General features: G+C 39.5%; 1 protein-coding gene across 4 annotated transcripts in view; it reads right to left on the bottom strand.

The window, feature by feature from the left end:
• Positions 1–542: 542 nt before the first annotated feature.
• Pla2g4a (phospholipase A2 group IVA) overlaps positions 543–12,595 on the bottom strand; it is a 176,432-nt gene continuing 164,379 nt past the window's right edge. For all 4 annotated transcript variants that reach the window (XM_070034248.1, XM_070034247.1, XM_070034249.1 and 1 more), the window contains 2 exons: positions 11,817–11,974; positions 543–3,207 (listed from right to left, as the gene is read on the bottom strand). In XM_070034248.1, the coding sequence (XP_069890349.1) occupies positions 3,076–3,207; positions 11,817–11,974 (290 nt within the window). In that variant the 3' untranslated portion in view covers positions 543–3,075. The remainder of the gene's footprint in view (positions 3,208–11,816; positions 11,975–12,595) is intronic.

Below are 12,595 nucleotides of genomic sequence, written 5' to 3'. Positions count from 1 at the left end.
CTTAAATACCCAGGAGATTGTACTATGGAGAATTATGATTCAAGGCAGCCCAGACAGAAAAGTTCTCTAGTTTTCACCACTAGAAGAACTCTAAAATAACTTTTAAAAAACTGTGCTGGAGTTGAGGCTCAATCGGTAATGTACCAGCTGTAAGCAAGGAAGCCAATAAGTACAAGACTCCAAGTTTAGACTCCATTATTGTCCTTCCACACATACACCCTCAATAGAAGCATGTTACTGATCTGAGCTGGGTTGGGCATGGTAATGCTTGCCTCTAATTTCAGCTACTTAGGAGTCCAAGATAGGAAGATCATGATTTAAGGCCAGCTCACATGACATCACACACCCGTAATCCTAGTTATCCAGGACGCAGGGTAGGGGAATCACAGTGTAAAAGCAAAAGATAGAGCAGCTCAAGTGTTAAAGTGCTTGCCTTTGAGTCTAATCCCAAGTATCACCAAAAAGAAAATTACATAGCCAACAAGAAGTCTTTCCATTCTGAAAACTTTAATGTGTATTTACTACAAAGAAAGATAGTCTGATTCATTGCTGCAATATAACCATGAAAGTCACAATATTCACATTCATGTATTGCTCTGGTCAAGTTCTCTGAGAGTCCATTCAAGTTACACCAAGTGCCCCACTTGGTCAATGTGACCCACAGTGTGTAACACATTCACACAGGGTTTTCAGCTGCTGTCTCTTTACTCTGCTTCAGTCTAAAATTCTTCAGTCTACCCCTAACATCCCGACCTGGGAAGCATTGATAATTGCAGACAGAAAATTGGGCCTCACTGGTGGATCTGCCCTCTGCTCACAGATGGCCCATCATGGAAGCAATGTTGTGCCCTGTCATGATGTTCTACCCCAGCATGCACGGCTGCTTGTCCTAGCCAGCATGCCCACCTTTCACTGGATAGCCTTCTCTACAGTCCAAGTACTCTTTCCTCTGGGTGAGTGAGAATTTTGCAGCAAGTACTTGGAGGTAATGTATAGATCTGATTGCTTTTTAACCTGTCAGCTTTCCTAGTTGCATCAGAATGCAGGCGCTTTCCAATATTATTGAAAGGATCATGCATAGCTCATTACTTCTGTTATTTTATTAGCATACACCAACAGTATAGTGTGTGTGTGTGTGTGTGTGTGTATGTGTGTGCGCGTGCGCGCATGCGCTGGTCCTGGGACTTGAACTCAGGACCTGGGCCTTGAGATTTTTTTTTTTTTGCTCAAGGCTAGTGCTGTTCCACTTGAGCCACAGCTCCATTTACCAGTTTTTGTTTTGTTTATTTTTATTTTGTTTGTTTTGTGCTTCATTGGAGATTAGGGTCTCATGGGCTTTCCTGCTTGGATCTTAGTTTCCTGAGTAGCTAGGATGCTAAGTTTACAGATGTGAACATTTGTCCCAAATGTTTACTTCCTTCAAGGAGGTTTCTGGGTCTTTGCCATGTTCCTACTGTCATTTTGGGAATTCCTTTGCATTCTGCAAGATAAAATGATCCCGATTCAGACTTTGCCTTTGATTGTCCTGAAATCAGCTTATCGGTTGAAAATCCAACATCTGGGAGCCAGGTCTGCTCACTGCTAGGGAGGTGATGGGCTCCCAGGCCCTTCACATGGCACACACATGCCCACCCACATACTCACACACCCCTTTGCATACTCTAGCAAAGCTGCATTACACAAGGAGCCAATGTTACTTCAATGAGAAAGCAAAAGCAGGTGAGCAGTGGGAAAACAGAGTCCTACCCTGTCCTGGCTTGAAAGCCAGGTATCATTCCATTGCTCAACCAGTCCATGGCATGGGCCATGATGAATTGTGACAAAAGCCACAAGGTCAAGGGTAGAGGACCCTAACCTGATTCAGACACTAACTCCAATATTTCTGGATAAGTTTCTTTGCCTCTCTGTATGTGTTACTTTACAGGAATATTTGGAAGGATAAATGCAACAATATTAAGCCACTTATGAACAAATACCACTCATTTTCTACACCTTCTGCATTGAGGGGAGCACACGGTCCCCCACCCCCTTTTCTTGCACACACTTGGGGCTACAGGTGTGGGCCTGTGTTTTCTCCGACCAGATCTGACTCCCTCTGCTCACCTCGACTCCCTGTCATCTTCATGTGTTTTCACCACACACCTCCAGCACTTTCCATCTTTTTCTCTTTCAATTTTCTGCTCAGCACTTACCACTTACCAACAAGTCATGTGTGGATCTGTTTTGCTTACCATCGGCCACCTTGACTGGTTAAAATTTGGACGTCAAGAGTGTGACTATTGACAGGGTTTTTCTACCTGGTGCTTCCCCCATGTCTCAGCGATGTTCCCTTGAAGAAACTGCTCTGTCTGGTGAACAGATGTCAGCCAAGTAAATGTTACATTAGAAACGCTTAGATAGGTTTTATACTTACTGAAGAAACACACCCTGATTGAACAAAATACACATATTGTACATATTGGTTGTTACAAAATTAAACAAGCAGGATTTCAATGTTTTCTAAGTTTCACATTTGAGTATAGCACTGTTTGTGTTGAAAAGCAGTGAATCTGGAAAGTCTCTCATAGCAACAATGTTCAAACGTTCAATGTTCATTCAAAGAGTAGGTCAGACATCTATGTTTATTTTTATATTGAAGTACTTTATTTCATCTATATGTATGCATATATAAATAAAAATAGTGTTATTCCATGGCATGAATGAATCTCAGTAGTGAGTAACATTCATACACAATGGGAAACTTTACTTACTGAAATTCAACCATTAAATATTTTGAAAAGAAAACTACATCAAGAAACAAGAGAAAGGAACAAGGAAGGTTGGTAAGGAATATTTAAAACTACAATTGATATCAGGAAATTCCTACTGGCAGTAACTGGTTACTAAATACAGTGCTACATGATTCACACCACTTATCAACCTCACCACTTGTAACAGCATTATTTCCATATGGGTGAACAGCTGCAGATTTAGCCAATTTTTTAGGTTCAGTCCAATCTGTGCTTTTAAATCCAGTTGTCATGGAATTACAGGTAACCGTCAGCATTAGGAAAGGCTGATCTTCCCACACTCAGACTACGCTGTGGGTTTACTTAGAAACTCCTTGTTGAAAAATTTTCTTGCTTCCACATTACTGAGGGAAACAGAGCAACGAGATGGATTCTGTCTTCTGTACTCAATGCTTTCGATGATAGCATCTTTTATCACCTACAGATGAAGAGAAGATAATCAGCGTCCCTGTGAACCTATGACAGATAAAAGCCAACATCTAACGTATGTTTTCTCAGTGTATTCTTTTTGAAATACATTGAGAGAAATCTGGGTCATGCATATATTTTACATGTGAAATCGACATACCACGTTGCACTGTGACTAAACTCAAATCCAGCAAGCTATCCTTCCTTCTTCTACTAAAGAAGAATTTTAGGATTGCTCCAGATGTTTTGGGGAGCAAAATTGGGAATAAAATTGTAGTATAGAAAATATGAGTCTGATCTATCTTTCACAAGGAAGGTGGTAATATGGAATACAGGTAGCTAGACCTACCCTACTGTTTATATCTTTTAGAGTAGACAAAAGGGATTGGAGACTACAGTGATTCCAGATGCCCCCTAGTGAGAGGAGAAGGCCTTGCTGAAGAAATACACTCAATCACACAGTTACAGAATTTTAGCTAGGAAACACTTATCTGTGACTTCACTGATAATAACACACTGCCATTTTTTGTTCAGAATATCCTTTATGTATCAGAATTCACAGTGAAAAGAGGAAAATCGAGGCAATGTCCTGTTAACCTAGCTGGGAATTTTAGGAGACAAGAGAAAATTGTGCTACTTGGGCAGAACTGATAGTTCAGAGTAAAAGAAACGAATTTTGGAAGCAGGACCTGTTCAGTACATTGCTCTGCTCCTGCTCTAGAACCCAACTGACCTGAAGAAGACCTCGTTCCCCGGAGAAAGGGCTGTAAATGTCATCTTAACTATGAACCACATACCTGTCTCAGGGCACTAGAAACAAACACAAGTCATGGGGTGTTCCACAATATCTCCCACACTCTCCTCGGGGACATTATTAAGTCATTGTCCATGTGCTTCGGCCTCATGCTATTTAGAGAAACTCTTGGCAAGTTTGAGTTGCTTCAGATCCCACGGCCTCCTCCCCCTTAGGTTTCCTATGGCCCATCCAGCCTTCGAGGCATGCGCAGAGGGCTTTTCTCAGTCCCACACACTCCCTAAACAAGCGTGGTCCAAAAAGCCTGGAGGAGATCCTTGTGTGACCTCAACGGCGCTCACACGTAATCTATGCTCTGTGAATTAATATCAGGCCCAGGCGGCAGAGGCCTCTAGGGGAGGGGAATGTCTGGCCGGTGGGCGGTATAAGGCCCATGAAATCATTTCATACGTGATGAACCAGACACGGATGCTCCTCCTGTGATCTAACGGGCTAGTCAGTGCTGTCTGTCTCTGTTAATAATTTTGTATGGCACAGGAATTACCTGATAAATACCCAAATATAAATAGCCTTTGCAATTATTCCTTTTATTAAGAAGTGTTAAAAAAAAAAAAGGCTGTAATTGTAACCCCTCTGTACAGTTTGTCGCAATAAGAAATTAATAATAAAAAATTTAAAAAAGGCTGATCATCCCTGCAAGCCTTTCCTATTATAGAAAAGAGCAACTTGTGGGATAAATATAATTCAGATACATACTTTTAAAAATAATATATCGGTTCACATCTTACTGATTATTCCTGTGGCATTATCCTTTGGTGAATGTGTGAGATCCAGGACAAGTAGCCCAAGCCCTTGATCTAATTTCCTCTTCTTTAAAATAGGAATGTTGTGGGTGGGTCAGGCACCTGTGGCTCACGCCTGTAATCCTCGTTATTCAAGAGGCTGAGATCTGTGGATCCCTGCTCAAAGCCAGCCCAAGCAGGAAGGTCAATGAAACTCGTATCTCTAACTCATCACCAAATAGCTTGAAATAGAGCTGTGGTTCAAGTCATTGAGCACCAGCCTTGAGCAAAAAAAGCAAGTGAGAGCAAGAGACTTTATGCTCAAGCTTTAGTACCAGCATGTGAATAAAAAAATAGGAATGGTGTTTCTAATTCAGGGTGCATAAGTGTTGGAGATCACTTATATATAGTACTTCGGGCAATGTCTGGCAACTAGCATTTATTCGTGTTGTTACACCTAAGTAATTTGTGAGGAAAAGTAGGAGCTGTAAGTTAGAAGTTAGGTGATAAGGTTTATAAAATTTTTTAAATATAGTAAAGAATAATCTTTGTATACAGTATAATTCAATAGCAATTCCACCATTCAAAGTGTCCTACTCTGTCTTCTTTTAGCAATTTGTCTTTCTAAAGACACAAGTTAGCATGCCCATCATGATTTCTACTTTTGCTTATTAGCTGGAGAAATAACAGGCCTTTTTGCAGAGAAGTTTCAAGGACAAAGCAAAATCAAAACCAAAAACTTTTCAAGTACCTGAAAATCTTTAGGTTAGAAAACGCCACAGCAGAAATAGGTTTGATAATGGTGGCTGCCAGTTCCTCTATAATGAACTCATGAGAACAGAAACATTAATATCAATGTCACAGAATAGTGAATTTTTCCAAAAGTGGACCCTTGGCTGTAAATAAGCCATTCTCAAAAAGGGAAAAGAACACTGATATTTATAATGTGAAGAAACCCAAACTCAATGCAGGTCTAATGTGCAACCACTAGGTGGCAGAGAAACACTGTCCTAGCAAATCATTAAACAGTTTTCAGTTTAAGGCTGAGAACATAACCCAGGTGGTGGGAGTCAATGCTGTAATATACCGGAAGCTAAACTCACCACTATGTCAGAGGCTATATTTAAACCTTTTTGTCATGGTGCAAATAGATGTATCAAAAAAGGCAGTATGTCATCTTTCAAGCTCAGATGTGCTGTTTATACCAAGAGTAATCTTCAAGTGCTTGTTTCTATTTCCTCTTTCATTCTCCTCTGAAACGCAGAGTCTAAAATACTTCCTGTTAGAGTGACAGGCAAGGTCTTATCTCTCAGCTTTTGCCATCCCTTCTGCCCATCTCAAAGTCTAACCCATGTTGTTGCTAAACTGTGTTATTCAAGGGGTCACGAATTGTTGAGCTAGGTCCCCTAATTCTTTCTCAATAAAGACAGAAATTTAAGAAAATCATTTTACAGAGTATATAAATATCTCTCTCCTTTCCTCTTCCCTTAGGAAAGAAATTTAATGAGGCACTGGTGGTTCATACCTGGTATTCTAACTACCTGAGAGGCTGAGAATGTTGGGATCAAAGTTCAAGACCAGCCCAGGAAGAAAGGATTTATGAGATACCTTTTCACTGACCAGCTAAGCATTGGCCCACCAGTATTATTCTAGCTCCATGAAAAATTCACATAGTTGAATCATTCCTGGGCAGGGAGCAAGACCCTATCTCAAAAATAATCAGCTGAAAATAAGGCTGGAAATGTTCTGCAATGGTTACAGAGCCTAAGTAGTAGACATAAGGACCAGAGGTGAATCCCAGTAGTATCAAACATAAAAAGAAAGATCAAATTTGGAGGTTTATAGTCAATGTGTTTGTAGTCACAATAGAAAACAACCAAACCTAAAACAAGCGCCTAAGAGAAAGCTAGGGTGTATTTTGAAAGAGAAGCTAACACCGCCTTCCGAATAAGAACTGAAATACAGTCAGGCAGCTGTAACTCACACCTGCAGGTACTAGCTACTCAGGAGGATCTGAGTTCCAAAGGATGGTAGCACAAGACCAAGCCAGGCAGAGAAGTCTGTAATTCTCCATTTCTAAAATAATTTGCAAAATGCCTGGCTGGAGGCTTTGCTCAAGTTGTAGAGCACAAGCTACAATTAACTACTTAGAAAGAGTAGGAGAGGCTCCTTCTGAAAACAGATTATTAGTAGTGATCCCACTACAGGATAGGGAGATCACTTCTTCATGTAGGAGAAAGGATTACTGCTCAGAGAAGTGGAAAAGAATCCATACAACTAGGGCATTCTAAGTTTCCCAAATAACTCTGTTATTTATTTTGAGTGCCCATTCTGAGGCATGAACACAGGGCCTAATTGCTGCCCATTAGCTTTAGTTCTTATGGCCCACAGCTCTACTTCTGGCTTCTTAGTGGTGAATTGGAGATAAGACTCACAGCCTTTCCTGTCTGGGTTGTCTTCAAACCACAATCCTCATCTCTCAGCCTCCTGAGTAGTTCAGATTACAGGCAGGAGCCACTGGTGTTCAGTTCAAATGAATTAATTCTATTTTTTTTCTATTTTATGCTTACTTGTCTTCTTATTAATTAATTTAGAGTGTTGATGCTGACTCATATGATACACAGGAAAGGATTATTTCCTTCCATACATACCCAATAAAATAGGCCATGATACACTGTAACAGACTTCCAAATTATTTTTAAAAAGACAAGAACCTTGACTTGTAGCTAGATGCTCTTACCATGATGATGAATATGATTAAGAACTAATGAACCCTAAGATAGAGCACAAGAGGTTTTATCTTTGTTGCTATTCTTTTTAATGTACTTATAATGTACAATGTACAGGAGTGACAACTCCTGTTGTCACTGTGTTTGATTCCAGTGTCCTGCATCTTGTATATACATTTTTCTACTTTGGGGAGGGGAAGGAAAATAACAAAATGCTGAAATAAGGATATAGGATGACCCATTGTAACAATGAGATGTCCAAGACACTATGTTGAAAACAAACATTGCAACTTTGAGGGGAGGGAAGGGAAAGTGGGGATCAAGAAATTGGGGAGGTGAGGAGGAAAAGGCTGGTATGGGGAAAATAAAGGAGGGTGTAATAATGCTCCATAGGAAATGTACTCATTACCTTGCTCATGTGACTGTAACCCCTCTGTACAGTATCTTTACAATAAAAATAAATTAAAAATTTAACAAAAATGTAGTAAGTTGTACTTTCCCTTATGTTAATTAAGATCTACTACTAAGTGTTTTGCAAAATTATTAGACAAATGTAGACTCAAACTTTATGTTTGTAAAGTAAAAATAATAGTGTCAGGGAATATGGCAGAATACAATTATAGCGTTCATTGGTGGAATGAGACTGGAAAACAAAGTCTTTCACTGTCATAACAGAATCAGTACTAAGACTGTGTCCTGCCTCCAAAGCAAAGTATTGGTTTATGAACTGAGGTGTTCTCTCAGTTTATGAACTGAGGTGTGAGCAACCTGGCCAGGAATACATTTTGTAGAGATTCCTTATGGTGGGGAACTCTGCATATAACTTGCAGCACTTTGTACCTGACACTGGCTACTGAAGGTTGGTAGGGGGGGTAGTGAAGAGCATCAGTGAACATTTTACAAATCTTATGAATACACTGTATCTCTTCTTAGGGGACAGGCATTAATAATATCTCTGGAGGATACAAAGTTGACAAGTCATTGCTTATACAGGTTTTGTAATTTATAATTAAAAGTAGAAGAAACTACAAACACTAATCATAATTACTGCCATCGCTATATTTGCTATTTCAATTTCCTGCATGTCTATTAAACACCATGCCCTTAAGTTATATTGTTTCACTTAAACTCCATTTGGATCCTGTAAAATCTGAATCACTGTTTCCCCTTACACTTGAAGAAAGTGAAATTTGGAATGTGCAGCCTATGTGTCAAAGATCACTCAACTAAGAGGAAGCGAAGTGAGGATCTCAAGACCCAATTTGGTCTGATTCCAAGGCCTTTGCCTCCTCCACGTACTGCCTGCCTACCAGTGCAAGCCACTATACATCGGTCTAATAAGGAAGCCAAGGAAGCAGACTGAAATACCCTAATCTTGTCATGGTAAAGGCACGGAGGCCATGTTCAGTGCAAAGGAATTTGGGAGGGCTAAGTAAGAGCAGAAACCCAATGCTGAAACCCAGGCTGCTGTCATGAAGTGAGCAAATACAGAACTGAAAACCTCTCAAGACGAAATGTAGCATGTACAAAAGTGGGTCAGCTAGGATGTCCTGGGAAAATGTGGCGATAGGAGCACATAGCTGTTGCAGGCAGGGTGAAAGTTGTCTCAGATGAGAGTGAGGTTGGAAGACGAATTGAAGAGGAGAAGCTGCCTTCAGCCACACACACTGGTAACGGACACCAAATGGGAAAGGATCTTTGTAAGGATTGGCAGGCAAGCAACTGTACATGAGTTTATATCCCAGGGTCTGCCATCTTCAACCAACTCTGGCAGTTGTGTGTCATCGTACTGAAATTTACATCAGTATCTCCCTCCTTCCAAATGGTGTTAGGATGGGATTTAAATCCTAACAACTATCCTCCATGCTAATTTCAGCAAAATCGAATGGCTCTTTATATATTCATTATCACTTAGCAGGAAGCTTTGATAATGGCTAAAAAATATTTTCCATTAAAGTGCACATGGGAGGTCACCAAGAGAGATAGAATGTAATCATTTAAAGCTTTATCTCTCTCTCACACACATACACACACATATACACACACAGAGTGATCACTTGAATATGTATCTCAATGTTCATAATAGCTTTAAGAGAAAGCCTACATTCATTCATTCACTCAAAAAACATTGACTTGCTGCCTAGTCAGCCATTACTTGTAGAGACTTGTCTACACCATGCATTCTATATATCTGCAAAGGTCTTGTCATGTAGATCCTTTGGACCTCCAAGGATACAGGATGGACATGCTGCAAAGCTCAGATTCCCATCTCCTAGCGAGTTTCCATTTATAGGCTACTATTCATACATTACCTAATTATGTATTCATTACTGCCACTATGATTGGTCCCATGACATCTGTGTTAATGATGAGGAAACCAAAGTTCCAAGGTGTGAGAAGTTTATTTGAAGTCATACATGTAACCCCTCTGGGCTCTCAAAATGATATATTACCCATGACCTAGCCTCTACATGCCATGCCAGAAATGGTAGCAGAAGCTCTTTAATAGTGCCTGCTTAATAGGTTGTGATGAATCAACATTGAATGTGCTATAAGTCAAGACATTTAGTTTGGAATTCAGTCTATTTTTGTTGGGGCTTTAACTTTAACTTTCACACTTATGTGTCAAACAAGCTACCTTGAAGAAGGCTTTGTACAATGTTTAACTGGAACTATATCACTTCTTACAGAAACTATTTGAACAGGTTTTATAAACCAGAACTGAAAAGAGCAAGAGAAATATAGTTGTTTAAGATGGAAATATATGTGTGTGTTTATTCTCAAGTCCAACAAGTTGTTTCTATAATCTAGCTCTTTCCATTTCAGGATGACCTATGATATTTAGTAAGTTTCATTCCAAGAAATATATGGAATACATTTTCACACTTCAAAGATAGACATTATAACTCCTTAGCTGACTTTGCTTTCTCCTAGTAAGGGATTTTATAAAACACAACTCTTTTGTGAACTTTTGTTGACTCATTTCATAGGTTAATAGACTAATACACTAATTTTCTCTCTTAATATACTGTAAAATTTCACAGAAATAATGTAGCATGAAGCTTTCAAATATGCACTTATAAGCAATATAAATGAGGAATAAATATACTGAGAAAATCATATGCAGTATACATTAACTATGTTTTATATTCTTTGCAAAGGGAGGCTGAAAAGAATCTTAGTTACAGAAGTTATTAGTAAAAAAATCATATATTTACAAAATAGAAGCCAAACACAACCCAGCTGTAGTGACTGCACACGATTATCATGGATAATCTCAGGACAAATTGAACAGGCCAACAAACTGGATGTGTCAAAATTCACTTAGCTCACAAATTTAACTAAATTCCACAGAAACAGAACACTTAACACTGAGTTCTTTTGTGGCATTCATTTAGCCTCCAAACACACTGACAAATTAAACATGATATCTTTCTGTACTTCATTTTTTTCCTTTATTCTTTTTTCTTTCAAATATACAAAATCCAAGTAAGCCAATGAACTTGAGCTTTCACAACTGATCATCTTTTGTCAGAAATTATGATTTGGGACCAGAAGCTAATGATTTAATCACATGATTTTTCAGACTAAAGAATCTCACAGACACAGGTTCTAAGCAGCAGATTAATGATAGAAATAACTAATGCTGGGCTGGGAAGGTGGCTCAGTGGTAGAGCACTTGCCTTGCATGCCTGAGGCCCTGGGTTTGATTCCTCAGCACCACATAAGCAAAAAGAAAAAAGCTGGCAGTGGCGCTGTGGCTCAAGTGGTAGAGTGCTAGCCTTGAGCTGAAGAGCTGAGGGACAGTACCCAGGCCCCAGAATTCAGACTTCCACCCCCCCAAAAAAAGAAATAACTAATGCTGAAGAGAAGAACTTCTTCCTAAGATTTCTAAAGCAAACAACGGTACCTAAAAATAAGGAAGACTTCATTTGTCAACATTACCAAGATACACACACACACACACACACACATGTGAACTGCATGTAAAAGCATGAACACATTCACTAACAATCACATCACGAAATTTTTGCCGATTAACTAAACTTCCGGTTACACTCACTTTCCTGCTCTTCTATTTCCTTTACATCATTTCCCTCCTTGTTTATATTTATTTAGTTATTTATTTTTATGCTAGAGATTTCAGGAAAACAGCTGATCATTTAAAATACCTAGGCCTTGCCAATTCAGAGTCACATGCCTTGTGGATTCATAGGGCTCTTCTAGAGTTTGTAAAATGATTTATGTATAAGAAGTGAAGTAGCACATTTTGGGTTGTTTCAAAAGACACAGCTGCATCCATGGGCTCTGAAAGCAACTAAGGTATTATCATGCCATAACAGAAGATACTTACATCAATGTTGTTCAGGGTATTGAAGTGCATCAAGTCATGGAGCCTTTTGAATGCTTGATTTGGATATTGAAAGTTGAAAGTCGAAAATGGTGATTCAGGATCATCGAAAATGTCAAAATCAGCTATTTCTTTCTCTTCTTGGGTTTCTCTTGGAACACCTAAATAGCAGAAGTGTCATCCATGGTGTTGATTTGAAAATAGAAGATATCCTTAAACCTCAGGGAATAAGAACTCAAATGGACATTGAAGACAGAGAGGTCACAGGACCTGTAATAACCCTGGAATTAGACTTGAACATGTTCTATCTACAGACAGATGCTTTCCAGTTGTCAGTGTCTCTATCTCTGTGCCTCATGGACTTCCCCCTCCACCCCCTCTCTCTGTCTCTGTCTCTCTCTGTCTCTGTCTCTCTCTGTCTCTCTGTAGCATCACTCTGGAAATAAAGGTAAATAAATTGTTTGCATTAGCCCCAATCAACCAGACTCCATGCAGTTGTATATAAGTAGCTCCTCTGCGTCTGGTTCATGGTTGGAAAAGATGATTCTAGAATCAATTCTATCCCATTTCCTAGATTCCCCCACGAAAGGGGTCAGGTTCTGCTTGGGGTAGCTAGTTTGCTAACACATTCTTCACTGGCTGCTTTCCTTCCCTTTAACCCATCCTCAGTCCTGACTGATCTTTTCCCAAAACTCTGCTTCTGGGTGAACACAAACCAAAACTTTATCTAACTACCTTCAGTCCACACACATCCTCATAGTGATCTCCTTCATAATGAATAG

The sequence above is a fragment of the Dipodomys merriami genome, unplaced genomic scaffold (assembly GCF_024711535.1).
Source record: "Dipodomys merriami isolate MVZ:Mamm:240054 unplaced genomic scaffold, mDipMer1.0.p SCAF_24, whole genome shotgun sequence".
In the NCBI taxonomy this organism is placed as follows: Eukaryota; Metazoa; Chordata; class Mammalia; order Rodentia; family Heteromyidae; genus Dipodomys; species Dipodomys merriami.
The sequence above is the reverse complement of the archived record's forward strand: the minus strand, read 5'-3'. Positions and strand labels throughout refer to the sequence as shown.